Source organism: Temnothorax longispinosus, unplaced genomic scaffold (assembly GCF_030848805.1).
Source record: "Temnothorax longispinosus isolate EJ_2023e unplaced genomic scaffold, Tlon_JGU_v1 HiC_scaffold_91, whole genome shotgun sequence".
Classification (NCBI taxonomy): domain Eukaryota; kingdom Metazoa; phylum Arthropoda; class Insecta; order Hymenoptera; family Formicidae; genus Temnothorax; species Temnothorax longispinosus.
Window position 1 is genome coordinate 1 of NW_027270790.1, and position 18,283 is coordinate 18,283.

The 18,283-nt window shown below is 40.5% G+C and overlaps 2 protein-coding genes across 2 annotated transcripts; one reads left to right on the forward strand and one right to left on the reverse strand.

Annotated features, from left to right (window-relative positions):
- The first annotated feature begins 6 nt into the window (after nt 1-6).
- Nucleotides 7-5,276, forward strand: Klhl10 (kelch-like protein 10). The gene is made up of 8 exons (XM_071797619.1): nt 7-94; nt 400-715; nt 794-1,246; nt 1,566-1,735; nt 2,086-2,255; nt 3,491-3,649; nt 3,904-4,108; nt 4,313-5,276. The coding sequence occupies exons 2-8, from the start codon at nt 470-472 to the stop codon at nt 4,557-4,559; spliced, it is 1,650 nt and encodes a 549-aa protein (XP_071653720.1). The 5' UTR covers nt 7-94; nt 400-469; the 3' UTR covers nt 4,560-5,276.
- Nucleotides 5,277-6,504: 1,228 nt separating this feature from the next.
- LOC139825086 (uncharacterized) lies at nt 6,505-10,159 on the reverse strand. The gene is made up of 3 exons (XM_071797618.1): nt 7,755-10,159; nt 7,050-7,061; nt 6,505-6,586 (listed from the first exon to the last, which is right to left on the reverse strand). Exons 1-3 carry the CDS (start codon nt 10,157-10,159, stop codon nt 6,505-6,507), a joined length of 2,499 nt encoding a protein of 832 aa, XP_071653719.1.
- Between the last annotated feature and the right edge of the window lie 8,124 nt (nt 10,160-18,283).

Below are 18,283 nucleotides of genomic sequence, written 5' to 3' on the forward strand. Positions count from 1 at the left end.
ATAATCTGCTTTGCGACGCAATATTGAGATTAGAAGATGGTGGTGTCTTCCCGATTCACCGAGCTATACTTTCAGCATGCAGTACTTATTTCAGGTTCAATTTTAATCGACGTATTCGTTCTGGATTTCACATTAAATTATTTTATAAATTTACTATGTACAAAATAATTAATTAATAGTAATAAAATAATAATTATTCCTTACAAAGATAATTAAAAATGATAACAACGACTTAATAATTGTTTTGTTACTCGCATTTCTTATACCAATCTTTTTTGATATGGTAATATATAGCTATATATAAATAAAATAATAAAGTATATGTAAATAAAGTAAATAAAGTTATTAATAAATATCACTTTAACTGTCATAATCTCTATTGTTTAATTAATTTTACAGGGCATTATTTACAACTACATTGCATTCTCGTGAGAAAACCGATGTCCTTTTGCCAGGCGTGACAAGTCCAATGATGAATCTCTTGCTGGAATATGCATATTTACGATCCATTGATGTGAATCAAGAAAATGTATGTGAATTGCTGACCACCGCGGATTACTTAAGCATTGTAGGTGTGCTTGATCTGTGCTGTGACTATTTGAGAGATAACTTAGCGCCGGAAAATTGCATCGGAGTGATGAGATTCGCCCGTCAACATTTCTGCAAGAAATTAGAAAATGACGCTTACCGTTTCATTGTAGGACACTTCGTCGAGGTGCGATTAGCATAATAATTCACTTATGTATATCGTTTCTTTACAATCTAATCTTTTGTTTTTCTTGATTTATATTAGGTATCGCAGAGAAGCGAAGAAATTTTACATTTGCCTATCGAAGAACTGAAACCGTTAGTCGGCGCTGATGAATTAAATGTTAAAAGCGAGCAGACAGTTTGGGAGTTGGTTTTGAAATGGATAAATCACGATCCAGAATCTAGGAAGGATTATATTGTCGATCTAATGAAGAATATTAGACTCGGTCTCTTAGACACGCAGTTCTTTTTGGAGAATGTCAAGGATCACCCTTATGTCGTGGGCAACGACGCATGCAGACCCATTATTATCGAAACTCTGAAATTCTTGTATGACTTAGAAATGATCACTCAGAAAGACGGAGAAGTACCAACACCGGAAATTGCACGACCCAGAGTCCCACATGAGATTCTGTTCGCCATTGGTGGATGGAGCGGTGGCTCTCCGACAAATTATATTGAGACATACGATACAAGAGCAGATCGATGGATTCCGGTAGTATTAGACAATTTACAGCTTTTTAAACACAATCTCAATAATTCTTTGACATTGATATAGCATTGCAAGATTAGATTTGTTTATTATGTCATCTGTGTACATAACAAACATAGAAAAACAATGTGTAACAATTGAAGACATATGAAGTAAACATATCAATTGTTTACTTGAACCCATTTAGTTCATAAAAAAGAATCATTGAGTGATTGGAATGATCTATTATCCATTATTCTCGAACCACATACTAAAATTGAAGAAAATGGTTATTTTATTAAAATTTTAACAATTTATTTGTGTGAAATTTTGAGCCTTTTAGATTGAGGAAACAGATCTGACTGGTCCGCGAGCTTATCATGGACTTGCGGTGGTTGGTTTCGATATTTACGTCATTGGGGGATTTGACGGCGTCGATTATTTCAATAGCTGCCGTTGCTTCAACGCGGTGACCAAGGTGTGGCGAGAGGTTGCTCCCATGAACGTTAGAAGGTCGAATATATTTCAAAGGGGCTAGTCACTAGTCCTGCGATTTAGATAATTTTAATTTTATTGTTTATTTATCTATAATAAAGACAATTAAAGAAAAAATAGTGTAGTATGCAAACACAACAAATATTTAGATACATGTTTATAGTTACGTTTAAATATATTTTGTAATTATATATATAGTTACAGTAATAAGGTACATATAACAGGCTGAAGAAAATTATATATAAAAGATATAAAAAAGAAAATTGCATATAGACGTTATACAAATAAAAACCAAAGTTCAGTGACTAGCTCCTTGATAGTATCACCAACAATGAAGGCTCGCATCAGAATCTTTTCATTTGTCGCAGATGTTATGTTAGCGTGGCAGTCTTAAACGATCTAGTTTATGCAATGGGAGGATATGATGGATATCATCGACAAAAAACGGCGGAACGTTATAATTACGAGACAAATCAATGGTCCCTCATTGCATCAATGAATGTGCAGAGATCTGACGCGAGTGCAACGACATTAAACGGTACTACTTAATTCTTAATAACTATATTCTGATATGTCTATTTTACCTATCTAAAAGTATTGCAGCATAATCAATCTCTTTATTATACGTAGATAGATTTGTCTAAAACATCTGGTAGTATAAGTATTATATAAATAAGTATTTTGTAAAGTAATTTTTTAATAACATATAGTTCCTGTAAAAAAGTAAAATAAACGTAGATGTAAGTAATTTTGAACTATACAATTAAAAGAGAATAATAGTATGTATTGTAATAAAGTTATTTATTGAGAAGGAATAAGTACGAATACATAAATTATAAAAAAATAGCGTAGATATCGTTTACTCGACCAAACTGGCAAATTTATTTAAAAAACGCTACGTTTCGACCGTAGATTTCGGTCCTTTTTAAGCGTATAAATACAAATTATTAATTAGTTAAGCATAATGCCCAAACTACGCCACATCTAAAAGATAATTTGTGCGTTGAGATCCAAGAAATTAAAATATAAAAATGTACGTTGGAACGACATATTCATTAGTCGTTTGATAGTCGAAGGACTTGTCAGATCCGTGGCAGTATTCGACAGTCGAATATTAATTTTTAAAGCTTAACTAATTAATAATTTGTATCCATACGCTTGAAAAGGACCGAAATCTACGGTCGAAACGTAGCGTTTTTTAAATAAATTTGCCAGTTGGGTCGAGTAAACGATACCTACGCTGATTTTTTTATTATTTACTGGCGATTTAAATTCTCATTTTGGCCACAAATTTTTAAAATTTTAATTTAAATAATTGTAAATTTATTATTTTTATTTTACAATATAATACAATAAAATAACTATTATAACGCTTATTGGTAAATTTCCCATATGTACACAGAGAGAAATTTCCCTTAGAATTTACCTTGAAAATTGTCATAGTCATGAGACAACATGTATTACGAAGAATTTTATGCGAGCTATTCTGATTAATATCTACCATAATAAAAATATTAATATCTGTGTAATTAATGTCTATTACAATAAAACATGTTTGATTCATTTTATTAAAATATATACTAAAATTTCAATAATTTTTCAATTATTATAATTCTGCTTGGTAATTTTTATTACGTTGTTTGTAAAATGTCTTTTGTATATTTTAAACATTCCTATCGTTACCGATAATATTTGATTGGTTGCCAAGTTGTCCCAAGTTTGTAATGAATTTAACGGTAAAATATAACGAAAAATTCTCTCCGTGTACTGTAGATAAGATATATATTACGGGCGGTTTCGATGGACATGACTGTATGAATACAGCCGAGGTATATGATCCAAGCACCAACCAGTGGACAATGATAACAGCAATGAGGTCACGTAGGAGCGGCGTGTCGTGCATATCTTATCACGGCTGTGTTTACGTTATTGGTATTAAGACATGTACTTATTACAAAAGAAATTCTGTCACGGCATTTGCGTTACTTATACATAAATATGTTTATATACACGAGAAAGTGAATTCCAAAATACTCTTTTTTTCTTATGCAAAATTATTTTAATGTATATATTTATTTAAAACTTAACTTATTTCTTAATTACGCAGTTCTTTCATAATTGTTTTTCTTATTTTACAGTATTATTATTATTAATTATAAGAAAAATAATAATTTCTTTTTATAAAGGAGGCTTCAACGGAATATCGAGAATGTGCAGTGGGGAAAAATATAAGCCTTCTACGAACAGCTGGAGCCATATTCCCGATATGTATAATCCGCGTAGCAACTTTGCCATTGAAGTTATTGATGACATGATTTTTGCTATCGGTGGTTTTAATGGTGTTACTACAACATACCAGGTGGAATGTTACGACGAGAAAACAAACGAATGGTAATTAATTCTTCCATGTCCATCTATTTTATCATTGGGTTATATATAATCTATAAGAAAGGACGACATAATTAATGTTAAAAATAGTTATGAATTTAATGACAGTGACGTCAATAAAACTCTCAGTTTAATAACAGTTTATTTCCTTTGAAGCATATGTTGCATTTATGATTCTTCTATTTATTCCTACAATTCTAAACATAGGTACGAGGCGACAGATATGAATATATGCAGATCAGCACTGTCGGCCTGCGTGATTATGGGTCTTCCAAATGTATATGATTATATTCACAAGCATCGTGAGCGCTTGATGGAGGAAAAGCGCCAAAAGTTATTGGCTCACGAAGTACGTCGGAGTCAACATCAGCAACAGCAACAGGAGCAGCAGCAGTCGAGGCAAACCTCGCAACTCGGTCAAATCATACCGACACCACCACCTCTACCACGCTAATAATAATTAGCAAAAATGAAAATAATAATAATTGGCAGTACTAAAACCAAACATCATTATTATGTAAATCCGCCGTGTAACATTTGTTTCATTTTATTGATTTGCAATGGAAATTTTGGATTATTGCCAGACGCAGCATGAGATGGCGATCAGAAGAATGAGGGCCAACTGATTAATTGTCAGAAGCACAGAGAGATAGCTGTTTATATATTTGCCAATGATTATTTTTATCTATACATTCACGAAGAGAATATTTTATTATATTTATATAATTTTCAGACTGCCCTTTACTCATCTTTGTTAAGTTAAATTTTTTTTGATACTGCAGATATTTCTATTGAAACTTTTTGCGATTTTACAAATGCTATATAGTGCCATCTCAAATAATTAAATTAACTAAGATAAACAAAGAAATAATTCATTCTTTTCCCATTTTAAAGACTAATGATATCGATTGAATTATTGCAATAATAATACTTACATTGGTAGCATAAATTAAAATTATTTTCTTTGCGCAAACAAAAGGTGTGAATAAAGCAAATGATAAAATAAGTCAATAAATACACAAAATAAAAACAAAATTTTATGAAATAATAATTTTGCGATATACATGAGAAATTACACGCTTATTTGGCATTTCCTAAATACGACGTTGTATGAGCGATTGCGTGCAGCAATGACACGTGTAACAAAAAATAAAGTGGTAAATCTGAAGAATAGTGGCCTCCTCACCTATTTCGTTGAACTTAGACTTAATCGATGCGTTTTTGCGTGAAACGAAAAAATTTGGCAGAAAAAAGTGTCGCTCTGCCCCGCGAAGCGAGTCCGGCTCCAGTGGTGCTCAACTTGTATTCGTGCTTAAAAAGATGTTTCTCCTTTAAATCGATACTCGCATCTCTCGAAGTCTTCTCGAAAGTCTCGAATTGCTTTGTTGGCTCTTTTCCGCGATGCTGATTGATTATGTTGCTGCGCTAACTTCGTGAGCGGCTGTCATAGCATATTTTGACAGTTGTGTGTAATATTAAAGCTAAATAGCGCGCGCGAAGCGCGCGTTTGTGATGTCTAGTATATACAAAATATGTAATATAACATTATATAATAACATCTAAAAAATAAGAAGTTAACTTCACGCGTGAGAATTCATGCAGCGTTGTCAAGTAACTGACGCCTCTTCTCTTCTGTCACTCTGTGAACCGAGTTTAAAAATTCATATTAACTTTCCACGCGTGAAAAGTTCACGCATGTACTTTGTAAAACACTATGTGTCTAGTTTAAAAGACGTGGAGCCCCCCGCAGGAAGGCGGAACCTACTGCCTCCACGCATACACTTTTCACACGAATCGAGGTTTACCCCCACTCCCCCCCCTGCTTGCGGGGGCTATAACATCCCGTAGAATTATGAAAGTCTTCAAATATTATTTATCATTCTATCTTAAAAAACGGCTTTATCATAGGAGTAGCCAAAATTCCTTTTAAGGGATTTCATTATTATTGGTTGTATGTACGTCAATAATGGTTTCACTCGTCGAATGAGAATGCGGCTTTAGTTTTATTGTTAGTGAAAAGTCTTATGTTTTTCAGTAGAGCGTACTATCTATATGTTATGTGTTCACTGTTCTCTTTCGTCGCTGCGCTGCCATTAAGGGGTAAGGGCTCAGTCACAATGAGAAAAATAAGGAATAAGATAAAGGAATAAGGAATAAGGCATGTTGCATCTCACTTTAATGTACGTGTACTAAAGTGAGATGCGACATTCCTTTATTCCTTATTCCTTTATCTTATTCCTTATTTTTCTCATTGTGACTGAGCCTTAAAGGCCACCTTGCGCGTGAATCAATTTCGGGATTTTTTTTAAAGAGTATAGTAAATGTTATCGAATTTTCGTAAAAAGGACTTTATAAAACCTGCCTTGAGGTACAAAAATAAATTTTTTCAAAAATTTTTATTAAAAAATGGCGGCTCCAGAACCAGGCTCCGACGACGCCATGTCCAAAACGGGCGAACCGATATCTCCTTCAGATTTGCACCTGGAACAAAAACCCAAAATTTTTCTTTTAATAGATACCCTAAACTAGTGGACCACGTAGGGATTTTTCGATATCTTATAAACTTTGTTTCTTATAAACAATTAAATTAAAAAATTTTTACGTGAATTTTGGGTTCAAATCGTTCAAATGCTCACCATTTTCCGAAAAACTGTATTTTCAAATTTCCCTACGTGGTCCACTAGTTTAGGGTATCTATTAAAAGAAAAATTTTGGGTTTTTGTTCCAGGTGCAAATCTGAAGGAGATATCGGTTCGCCCGTTTTGAACATGGCGTCGTCGGAGCCTGGTTCTGGAGCCGCCATTTTTTAATAAAAATTTTTGAAAAAATTTATTTTTGTACCTTAAGGCAGGTTTTATAAAGTACTTTTTACGAAAATTTGATAACATTTACTATAGTCTTTAAAAAAAATCCCGAAATTGATTGACGCGCAAGGTGGCCTTACCCCTTAACTTCCCTGCAACATACGGCGTATTGCGTTATAAAAACCATATCATTCATCACCTCTATCAAGTTATGTTGGATATAACAATCACACAAGAGTATGGCACTGGGGTTGCGATCTAGTTACCGGCTGGATTCGACAACGGCGATTTTGTCACTAGATTATTATAGTTTATCATCATCATCAATGGCGCTACAGCCCAAGTCGAGCCTTGGCCTCCACAAGTCGTCTCTTCCAGCTATCTCGGCTCCCCGCTGCTCTCCTCCAGTTCTTAATCCCTAGGAGTGCGTCGGAGTCTCTTCCAACGCTATCCTCCCATCTCAGACGTGGCTTGCCCACGCATCTTCTTCCTCCCGGTTTTCCCTCTAGTATTTTCTTGGGGACTCTGGCTGGTGGCATGCGTTGCACGTGTCCCGCCCATTGCAGTCGTTGTATTCTTACATATGCTGAGAGCTTGATTTCCCCATAGAGTTGGTATAGCTCATGGTTATACCGCGCTCTCCATACTTCTTCCTCTCTTACCGGCCCAAAGATCCTGCAGAGTATTTTCCTCTCGAAGCGGTCCAGCGTGTCTGCGGATTTGTTTGTAATGCTCCACGATTCACATCCATACGTTACCACCGTACGGAGTATTGTTTGTACATTCTTATTTTTGTTTTCCGGTGGATACTTCTGGACCTGAAGAGCGGCCATAATGTAAAATACATTCTGTTTGCCGCCGTGACCCTTCTCCTTATTTCCACCATCTCGTCGTTGTTCTTGTTTAGATTGGAACCCAGGTATACAAACTCATCCACTGTTTCAAATTTGTGTGTGCCGATCGTAACGCTTTGGCCTAGTCTTCTTCTGGGGTTTCTGCTTAGCCTCATTAGCTTGGTTTTGTCCTCGTTGATTTCCAGGCCGACGCTACTCGCGGCAGATTCCATCGAGTTGAACGCCTCCTCGACGTCCGACATCGATCTCCCCATCACATTCAGGTCATCCGCGTATCCCACGATTTGCCTCGATTTACTCATTATGGTCGCGTTTGTGTCGACTATTGTTCTCCGTATTACGTATTCCAGGACCAGGTTGAAGAGAGTTGGTGCCAGTCCGTCGCCCTGCTTTAGTCCCCGTGCCACTTCGAAGGCATCTGTCAGTTCTTGGTTTATTTTCACTTTGCATCGTGTGTTGAGCATTGTCATCCTGATGAGTCGCACCAATTTCGGGGGGATGCCGAAGTCAAGGAGTATTTTATAGAGCATGTTGCGATCAATACTGTCGTATGCCTGTTTAAAGTCCACGAATAGTTGGAGCAGTTCTACATTGTATTCCCAGCATTTCTCCTGTGCGTGACGCACCGTAAATAGCTGGTCTGTAGTTGATCGATTGGGCCTGAAGCCCGCTTGGTACTCCCCTATGATGATGTCTTCGGCATACTGTTCTAATCTGGTCTTTATGATTGTTGTTAGTACCTTGTACATTGTGCAAAGAAGTGATATCCCTCTATAGTTTTTACAAAGAAGTTTGTCACCCTTTTTGTGTATGGGGCATATTATACTGAGTTGCCACTCTTCTGGGATTTGCTCGTTGTCCCATATCTTGCCTATTAGTTGGTGGGCTGCTGTGGCTAGGCTATCCCCCCCGTATTTCAGTAGTTCCGCTGGGATGTTGTCGGCTCCGGGCGCCCTGTTGTTCTTGAGCTTCTTTATCGCTTCTTCTACCTCTGCTAGTGACGGCGACTCTATCTGGGGTTCTTGTCCTCTTAGTCCCTCCTCTGGCGGTTCGTCTCCATTTCTCCCGTGCGGGTTTAACAATTCTTGAAAGAAGTCCTTCCATGTTCTTTTTATCCTCTCGCTGTCTCCCATGATGTTGCCACTCCCGTCTCTGCACAGTGTGGTCCTTGGTACAAATCCCTTTTTGAATGTGTTTATGCTTCTGTATGCCCGCCTGCAGTTCTTGCTTCTGAAGTCCTCCTCTATTCCGGCAATGTAGTTGTTTAGGTGTTCCCTCTTCTTTTTCTTTATCAATTTACTGGCTTCCTTTCTAGACTGTTTGTAGGCGTCCCTCTTCGCTCTTGTTGGTCTTTCCATGCATGTTTGCCTGTCCTTATTTTTTTTCCGGATACTCTCCTCGCATTCCCGATCAAACCATTCGTTCCGCCTCTCTCGTGGCCTCTCGCCTAGACTCGTTTCGGCTGACGTTGTTATCGCCCTCTTCAGCCTATCCCAGTCCGTTTCCATTGTTGTGTGAGGCTCCGTTTCGTCTGCGTGCTGATGGATTTTTTCCGCCAGTACTTGCTGGTATTGGTGTTTTGTCTCCGGGTCCTTTAGGCGTCCTGTGTTTATTTTAGCGCTTTCCGCTCTTCCCTCCGTTCCTCTTCTGCTTATGCGACACCTGTAGCACACACGTACTAGGTAGTGGTCCGAGTCACAGTCAGCCCCCCTGCAGGTTCTTACATTGGTAATGCTTGAGGCATTTCTTCTCTCTATCAGTACGTGATCAATTTGGTTGTGATGATCTCCGTCCGGAGATTCCCATGTCCACTTGTGGATGTTTTTTCTCGGAAGCTGGGTTGATTTCACTACCATGTTCTTGGCAGTCGCGAGGTCTATGACGCGTAGGCCATTGTCGTTTGATTCCTCATGCAGGCTATGCAGTCCCACGATGTCTCGATATGTTAGTTCCTTTCCAATTTTTGCGTTGAGATCACCTATTACCATTTTGATGCCATTTGACGGTATTGTATCGAAGGCTTGTTCCAGTCCGCTGTAAAAGTTGTCCTTGGTGACTTCGTCCTTTTCCTCCGTTTCCGCGTGTGCGTTGATGATGGACAAATTGAAAAACTTTGTTTTCAGCCTTATCACGCATACTCTTTCGTTTATCGCTGTGAAGTTCAGGATTCTGTCTTTAAATCTCCGGTCTACCAGGAATGCAACTCCGAGTTCATGTCGGTCCTTGTTTCCACTGTGCAGAATCGTATGCGTTCTCGTATCGTATACCCCCTCACCAGTCCATCGGGTCTCTTGAACAGCCAGCACGTCGATTCTGTACCTCATCGTCTCCTGACAGAGCGCCTTGAGTGCTCCTGTTCTATAGAGGCTACGAGTATTCCATGTTCCTAAAATCATATCCTTGTTTCGTCTGCCATGTCGTCTCCGCTTAGATCGGTCCGAGCTCCGATCCACTGTCCGAGGTGCTCCTTGAGGCTTCGTAACGGTGAGTTTTTCCGGGGTGGGGTTGTTGGCCCTACGCCCAACCCCTTTTTCGGAGGGCCATTTTTCCCGCTCTCGTTAGTCCTGACCGCAACTTCCACCGGGGTTGGTACCCGATCTCCGTTGCGGTTGCTCAGGCTTCCGGGGTTCACCAGCGAAAAACGCCTGCTTGGAGGTGAGAGTCGGGATTGAGCAGGAGAGGCTATGCGGTGCTAGCTGGAAGCGGCGCCGTGTGGTACGCATGCACTGCCCCCTTTGAACCCCTATTATAGTTTATGGCCGGGTATATTATTTTGAGAGTCGAGTTTTCTTTTTTAGATAATTTTTACTTATGTTCTGTTTAGTTCTGTCTCTGCCGGCTAACGTGCAAGTCGTTACGTATTCGAATAAACTAAAGTGTGTTAACTAAAGTAAACAGACAATAGATTTTGTAAACCTGTCCCGTTTTAGCACGACTACACAACGCGAAGGACCAAAGACGGCTCGATTTCAACAGGTTATGAGCCTATTTTTAGTGCGTGCATAATAAAGTGTTTCATCGACACGGCAAAATATGGCGGACGTAACGAAGACAACTATGGCGAAGTTAAACGGACAAAATTACTTCGTATGGAAATACAGGATGGAGATGTTACTCATGAAAGAAAAATTGTGGAGCGTAGTGAATGAGGACAAACCAGTGGCAGGGGCGGATGACAGAAATGCAGAACAGATTGCCGCATGGCAACAGCGAGACGATCAAGCGCGCGGATGGATTGGACTTTTGGTCTACGACAGTCAATTGTGCCATATAAGGAACTCGACGACAGCGAAGGAAGCATGGTATGCGCTCAAGGCGTATCATGAAAAGGACACGCTGAGCAATAAAGTGACTCTGATTCGGCGTATTTGCTGTAGTAAAATGGAAGAAAGTGGCAACATGGATGATCATTTGACCAATCTGACGAATCTATTTCAGAAATTAACAGATCTAGGTGAAGAGCTTTTGGATAGTTGGATTGTCGGAATGATATTAAGCAGCCTGCCAAGAAGCTACGACACACTGGTCACGGCGCTCGAAACAAGGCCGGAGGCAGACCTGACTTTGAGCTTGGTGCAATCGAAGTTGCTCGCGGAATACAATCGTCGAAAGGAAGCGCATGGCGGCGATGGCGGTGAAGCGGTATTGAAAACAACGGATAGAAGCACAACATGTTTCTTCTGCAAGAAAAGTGGGCACATGAAGCGCGACTGCACGCGATACAAAACCTGGAAAGAAAAACAGAACAAGGAAACGAAGACAAAGGAAAAGTAGGATAAAGAAAATAAGGCGCCGAAACCGGAGAAGCTCAATAAAGTAGAACAAAATCAGGAATTTTTGTTCATGGTTAAGGCTGGCAGTCATGCAGGTTGGGTTATTGATTCGGGGGCCACGTGCCATATAGCGAGCGATGAACGGTACTTTGTGTCGCTTGATAAGACAGTGCGCAATAATCTCAATGTCGCGAACGGTGAAAAAGTGAGCGTAAAAGGCAAAGGGACATGCGTGATTCGATTTGTGAATGCAGATGGTGTTGAATCGCGGGCTACAGTCTCGGAAGTGATGTACGCTTCGGATATTGACGGAAACTTACTGTCGGTAAAGAAATTTTTAGACAACGGTTATACAGTGAATTTCGTGCCGGGCGCGTGTGAAATCTCGTATAAAGACAGAAAGATCGGGATTGCGGACGAACATTCAAATTTATTCCGATTACATGAACCAATAACGGCATGTGTGGTCAGTGAACACAAATCGAAGTGCATCCACTATTGGCATCGTGTTTTTGGCCACCGTGATCCAGAAGCAGTGAAGTTAATGTGTTCGAAAGAACTGACCAATGACATGGCAATTGAAGACTGTGACATTAAGACATTTTGTGAAGTGTGTGCTCAAGGAAAACTGACGCGCATGAAATTCCCGAAACAATCATTAAGCAAATCGACAGCGCCGCTCGATCTCATACATACAGACGTTTGCGGACCGATGCAGTATCACCAAGTGGGATGCTTTTACGTACTCACATTTATCGACGACTTTACCAGGTATACAGTGATTTACTTGATTAAACAGAAGTCAGAGGTTGAAATCAAGCTGAAGGAGTATATAGAAATGGTGAAGACTATGTTTGGGCGTAAACCTAAAGTGATCAGGTCGGATCGAGGAGGAGAGTACGTCGGGAAACGGGTCATCGGAATGCTGAAAAGCGAAGGAATCCGAATGCAGTATACAGCGCCGTACAGGCCACAGCAGAACGGCGTGGCGGAACGGAAAAACCGGACACTTGTCGAGATGGCGAGATGTATGCTTCTTGAGGCCGGGCTACCATACAGTTTTTGGGCAGAGGCGGTGAATACAGCTAATTATATCCAAAATCGTTCACCTTCCCGGGCAGTTGACAAAACACCGCATGAATTGTGGACAGGGAGCAAGCCAGGTACGAAGCATCTTGCAATTTTTGGAATTAAATGTTTTGTTCACATACCCTCAGAGAAGCGACGCAAATTGGACAACGTGGCGGCACCAATGATCTTCGTTGGCTATGACGAACACTCCAAGGCGTACAGGCTACGATCCGCTTCGAAAGAAGATGGTTATCAGTCGGGACGTACGTTTTTCTAGCAAAATGTATTCAGCATCAAGGGTTGACATCGATTTATCCGAAGAACAAACAATTTCAGAGGACGAATCAACTAGTATCGAGATTAACCTAAACAAGCAAGATCCAGAACCAGTAATCGTTCAGGAGGAATGGAACGATATTCGTGAGCGGAACAGCGATTCGGAGTACGAATCAGCAGATGAGCAAACAGAACAATCGGGTGATGAGGAAGGCGAAGCAGAGCAGCAACAAAAGGTACGCGTCTCACAGCGCGTAAATAAAGGCGTCCCTCCTCGTCGCTTTATTGAGGAAATTAATACAGTTAGCACTCAAGTAGCAGAACCAAAGACGTTGGCCGAAGTCATGGCTAGCGAACAGAAGGACAAATGGATCAAGGCCATGGACAGTGAGATGGACTCGCTGATGAAGAATGGGACCTGGGAGCTGTGCGAGTTGCCAAGCGATCGAAAGCCAGTAGGATGCAAGTGGATTTTTAAGTTGAAGACGAATGCGGATGGGAGCATCAAATGTTTTAAGGCGTGGTTAGTCGCCCAAGGATTTTCACAAAAATATGGGACAGACTACGATCAGGTGTTTGCTCCCGTGGTAAAGCAGACAACATTTCGAATTCTCTTGACTCTTGCGGCAGAACAGGGCATGCTGGTGTTTCACTGGGATGCAAAAACATCTTTTCTAAATAGAAGACTGAAAGAAAAGATCTATATGAAACAGCCACCAGGATATGAGCGAGAAGGCGCATTGGATCTTGTCTGCTTACTCATAAGAAGCATATACGGACTCAAGCAGGCAGCTAGATCGTGGAATGAGGCGATTCATGACGCACTAGAGAAGATCGGGTTCATCCAGGGTAATGCGGATTCGTGCATGTATTCAGCGAAGCTGAGCAACGAGTGGTGCTTTATACTCATTTACGTGGATGATGTGGTCATTGCAATTAAGGAGCTTCAAGTGATCGAATCAGTGAAGAAAGCGCTCTCTTTGGAATTCGAGATGCAGGACTTTGGCGAGATCCGGTACTATTTGGGATTGGAGATTGATAAGAATCCGGAAGGATATTATCAAATCTGTCAGACAAACTACATTCATCAAGTGGCATCATTGTTTGGGTTAAATGAAGCCAAGGCATCAAATGTGCCAGTTGACCCAAACTACGACAAATCAAAGGACGAAACAGAGGTTTTACTCAACAACGCAAACTATCAATGTCTGATTGGGTGTCTGCTCTACATTTTGGTGTGTACTCGACCGGACATATCAGCGAGCGTGTCAATCCTGGAACAAAAGGTCAGTAGACCAACTCAACGTGACTGGAACGAATTAAAGCGAGTTGTCAAATATCTGGTTGGCAGTTCCAAATTGAAGCTGACATTGGGTAAGGCAGCAAACAAGGAGTTTGTTTTCAACTACGCAGATGCAAATTGGGCTGAAAGCAAGGCAGAGCGGTAATCAAACAGTGGCTACATATTTCTGGTCAATGGTGGAGTCGTGAGCTGGGCATGTCAGAAGCAGACGTGTGTGGCTCTATCAACAACCGAGGCGGAATTTGTTGCTCTGTCCAGCGCTTGTCAAGAAGCTTTATGGCTACATCGAATTTTAGATGACGTGAAGTATCCAGTTGGCAGAGCAATCACTATATACGAGGACAACCAGAGCTGCCTCAAACTCATTGAGGAAGAGAAGCTGTCAAACCGCACTAAACATATCGATACTAGGTATCATTTTGTGAAGGCCTTCGTCAGCAAAGGGGACGTGCAATGCAAGTACTGTCCAACAAAGGCTATGCTGGCGGATCTACTTACAAAGCCACTATCAGCACATCGATTCAAGACATTACGAGAAGATTGCGGTCTTGTGTGATTGAGGAGGAGTGTTGCATATAACAATCACACAGGAATATGGCACTGGGGTCGCGATCTAGTTACTGTTGGATGATAGCGCTAGGGTCGCGATCTAGTTACCGGCTGGATTCGACAACGGCGATTTTGTCACTAGATTATTATAGTTTATGGCCGGGTATATTATTTTGAGAGTCGAGTTTTCTTTTCTAGATAATTTTTACTTATGTTCTGTTCAGTTCTGTCTCTGCCGGCTAACGTGCAAGTCGTTACGTATTCGAATAAACTAAAGTGTGTTAACTAAAGTAAACAGACAATAGATTTTGTAAACCTGTCCCGTTTCAGCACGACTACACAACGCGAAGGACCAAAGACGGCTCAATTTCAACAAGTTAGCCCCCCCACCATCGCAAAAAATCCGGACCTATTAAAAAATTTAGTGCTATTTATGTGCTAATTTGTTGCTCTAGTCTGGATTTTGTTGCTCAAATCGTTTAGCAGAAAATCGCGATCGAAATGGGTGGGGCCAGTTTGTCGTCAAGCTACCCCCCCTCATAATAAAAAAACTATATAGAGTGCTCAAATCCAAAAAACAAATACACCAAAATTTGTTGCTTTTTTGTTGCTCCAAGATAGCGTGAAAACATTTCTGAAATATAACGTTCTTTTTAATAGAAAATACGTATATCCGAATACTTAACAGACAGCACTATATTGACTACATCTTAAACAACGTTATACCGAGCAACAAATTTTTTTACTTAATTTTTAGCCATCGAAGTCGTAGGTAACGGTCGACGCGGAGATAAATAATTTGTTTACTTGCAGTTAGGGGCGAGCAACAAAATCATACGTTGCATATTCCGGTAGGGCACGGTCCATAGAGTATTTAAATAACAAAAAGACCCAAGCAACAAATTCTTTTACTTAATTTTTAGCCATCGAAGTCGTAGGTAACGGTCGACGCGGAGATAAATAATTTGTTTACTTGCAGTTAGGGGCGAGCAACAAAATCATACGTTGCATATTCCGGTAGGGCACGGTCCATAGAATATTTAAATAACAAAAAGACCCGAGCAACAAATTATTTTAATTAGTTTTTAGCCATCAAAGTCGCAGATAACGGTCGACGCGGATGGTTGGCGCTCGTTTGCATATAATTGTAATATAGTGGTTTGTCGCATGTATATAATATTGATATGGTTGATTCGCGTTTGATACTCGTTGTATATTAGTCAGTAAGCTCATAATCGTAAAGTTACCGTCGGTTTGAGACTCGCGCGAAACGTTGGCGCACCGCGACAGGTGTCAATACTCGCGCGACTCACCCGACTCGTGCTGCCCGCCCACGGGTGGCAGGCCCAATTATTGGGACAATAGTACTCGTTCGCACCGTACTTCCAGGCGCGCGAGCCGAGAGAGTGCCGGAGCACTCGGACACTCCCGTAAGAATCGCCGACAAGATAACACTGAGTATCAGCCACCGTCGAGTGCTCGACGAAGTCGTTAGAACGGCGTTTGCCTGCTTGCCCGTCTTGTGTTGCTTGCTGCTCGCTTGCTTGCTTGCCCGCTACCTTGTCTGCCTGCACGCCTCCCGCTTGCTATCAAGGAGGATTCGCCACCCAAGAAGACAGACGAGATCGGCCGAGAGACCATCCCAGGAGGGCGCCGGGCTGCGATATGGTGAGTCGCTTCGCTTGATTTATCCTGCTTTACTCGCATTTCATTTCGCTTGCATTCGTGAGGGGATTGCCTCTCTGGTCCTTCGAACCACCCTAATACAGGCCAATCGCGAATCCGGGGAGCGATTAATACCCCCCCGAGCAGCGGAGATAAATAATTTGTTTACTTGCAGTTAAGGGCAAGCAACAAAATCATACGTTGCACATTCTGGTAGGGCACGGTCCATAGAATATTTTAAGACCAAAAAAAGCCGAGCAACAAATTCTTTTAGTTAGTTATTAGCCATTGAAGTCGTAGGTAACGGTCGACGCGGAGATAAATTATTTGTTTATTTGCAGTTAGGGGCGAGCAACAAAATCATATGTTGCATATTTTGGTAGGGCACGGTCCATAGAATATTTTAAGACCAAAAAGAGCCGAGCAACAAATTCTTTTAGTTAGTTATTAGCCATCGAAGTCATAGGTAACGGTCGACGCGGAGATAAATTATTTGTTTATTTGCAGTTAGGGGCGAGCAACAAAATCATATGTTGCATATTTTGGTAGGGCACGGTCCATAGAATATTTTAAGACCAAAAAGAGCCGAGCAACAAATTCTTTTAATTTTTAGTTTTTAGCCATCAAAGTCGCAGATAACGGTCGAAGATGCAGTATTTATTAGTGGCATTGTTTACAGAACCTTATATTTTGAAAATTTGTTTACGCTATCTTAAAGCAACAAAAAAGCAATAAATTTTGGTGTATTGTTTTTTTGGATTTGAGCATTCTATACATGTGTTTTTTAGTATGTGGTGGGGCTAGAACTTGTGTCAAGCTGGCCCCCCTCCATGCGAAAAAACATATATAGAGTGCTCAAATCCAAAAAACAAAATACACCAGAATTTGTTGCTTTTTTGTTGCTCCAAGATAGCGTGAAAACATTTCTGAAATATAACGTTGTTTAAGATGTAGTCAATATAGTGCTGTCTGTTAAGTATTCGGATATACGTATTTTCTAAAAAAACGTTATATTTCAGAAATGTTTTCACGCTATCTTGGAGCAACAAAAAAGCAACAAATTCTGGTGTATTTGTTTTTTGGATTTGAGCACTCTATATAGGTTTTTTATTATGGGGGAGGCTAGCTTGACGACAAGCTGGCCCCACCCATTTCGATCGCGATTTCCTGCTAAACGGTTTGAGCAACAAAATCCGGACTAGAGCAACAAATTAGCACATAAATAGCACTAAATTTTTTAATAGGTCCGGTTTTTTTTGCGATGGTAGAGGGGCTAACTTGATAGAGGTTTATTCATCAGGTTATGGGCTCAGAGAGCCTATAGATTGCAGGTGAAACTGAGAAATACCGGCGTGAGTGTATATTAGACAACGACGTGGTCGTCCTTATAGGCCAGTCAAATTAGACATTGAGGTCGAAAGTGATGCGAACTTTTTTATTCCTTTTTAGGCGTGTAGGGGGTGTTTAGAAAAGCTTATTTCTGAGTTGTCGGGGTATTTGACCCAGAGCTTTTTGAGGGGGGGGGGAGAGAAAACCAAAAATTTCGCGGTTTTTTGCATTTATCTCGTTTCGATTAATAGATAGCACTTTTTCGCTCGTGAGAAAGTTGTAGGGCTTGAAAAAACGAAGAAAATGAGCGGTGATTCGTTCCGATTCGTCAAAAATTGAGCCCAAGGGAGCATCTGGAAGTCGCGCGTGTCGAGCCGAGCGTTCGGAACTCTGCGCGTTTTTCGCTTCTGTCTCTTTTTTGATAAATGCAATCGAAAAATGACTACTATGAAACTTGTAGAGGATAAAAATACCTACCATTTGCCGCATATTACATCAAAATTCATTGAATTTTTGGGGTCCTCAATTTTTGGAGGCTTGCCCAGGGGGGGCTC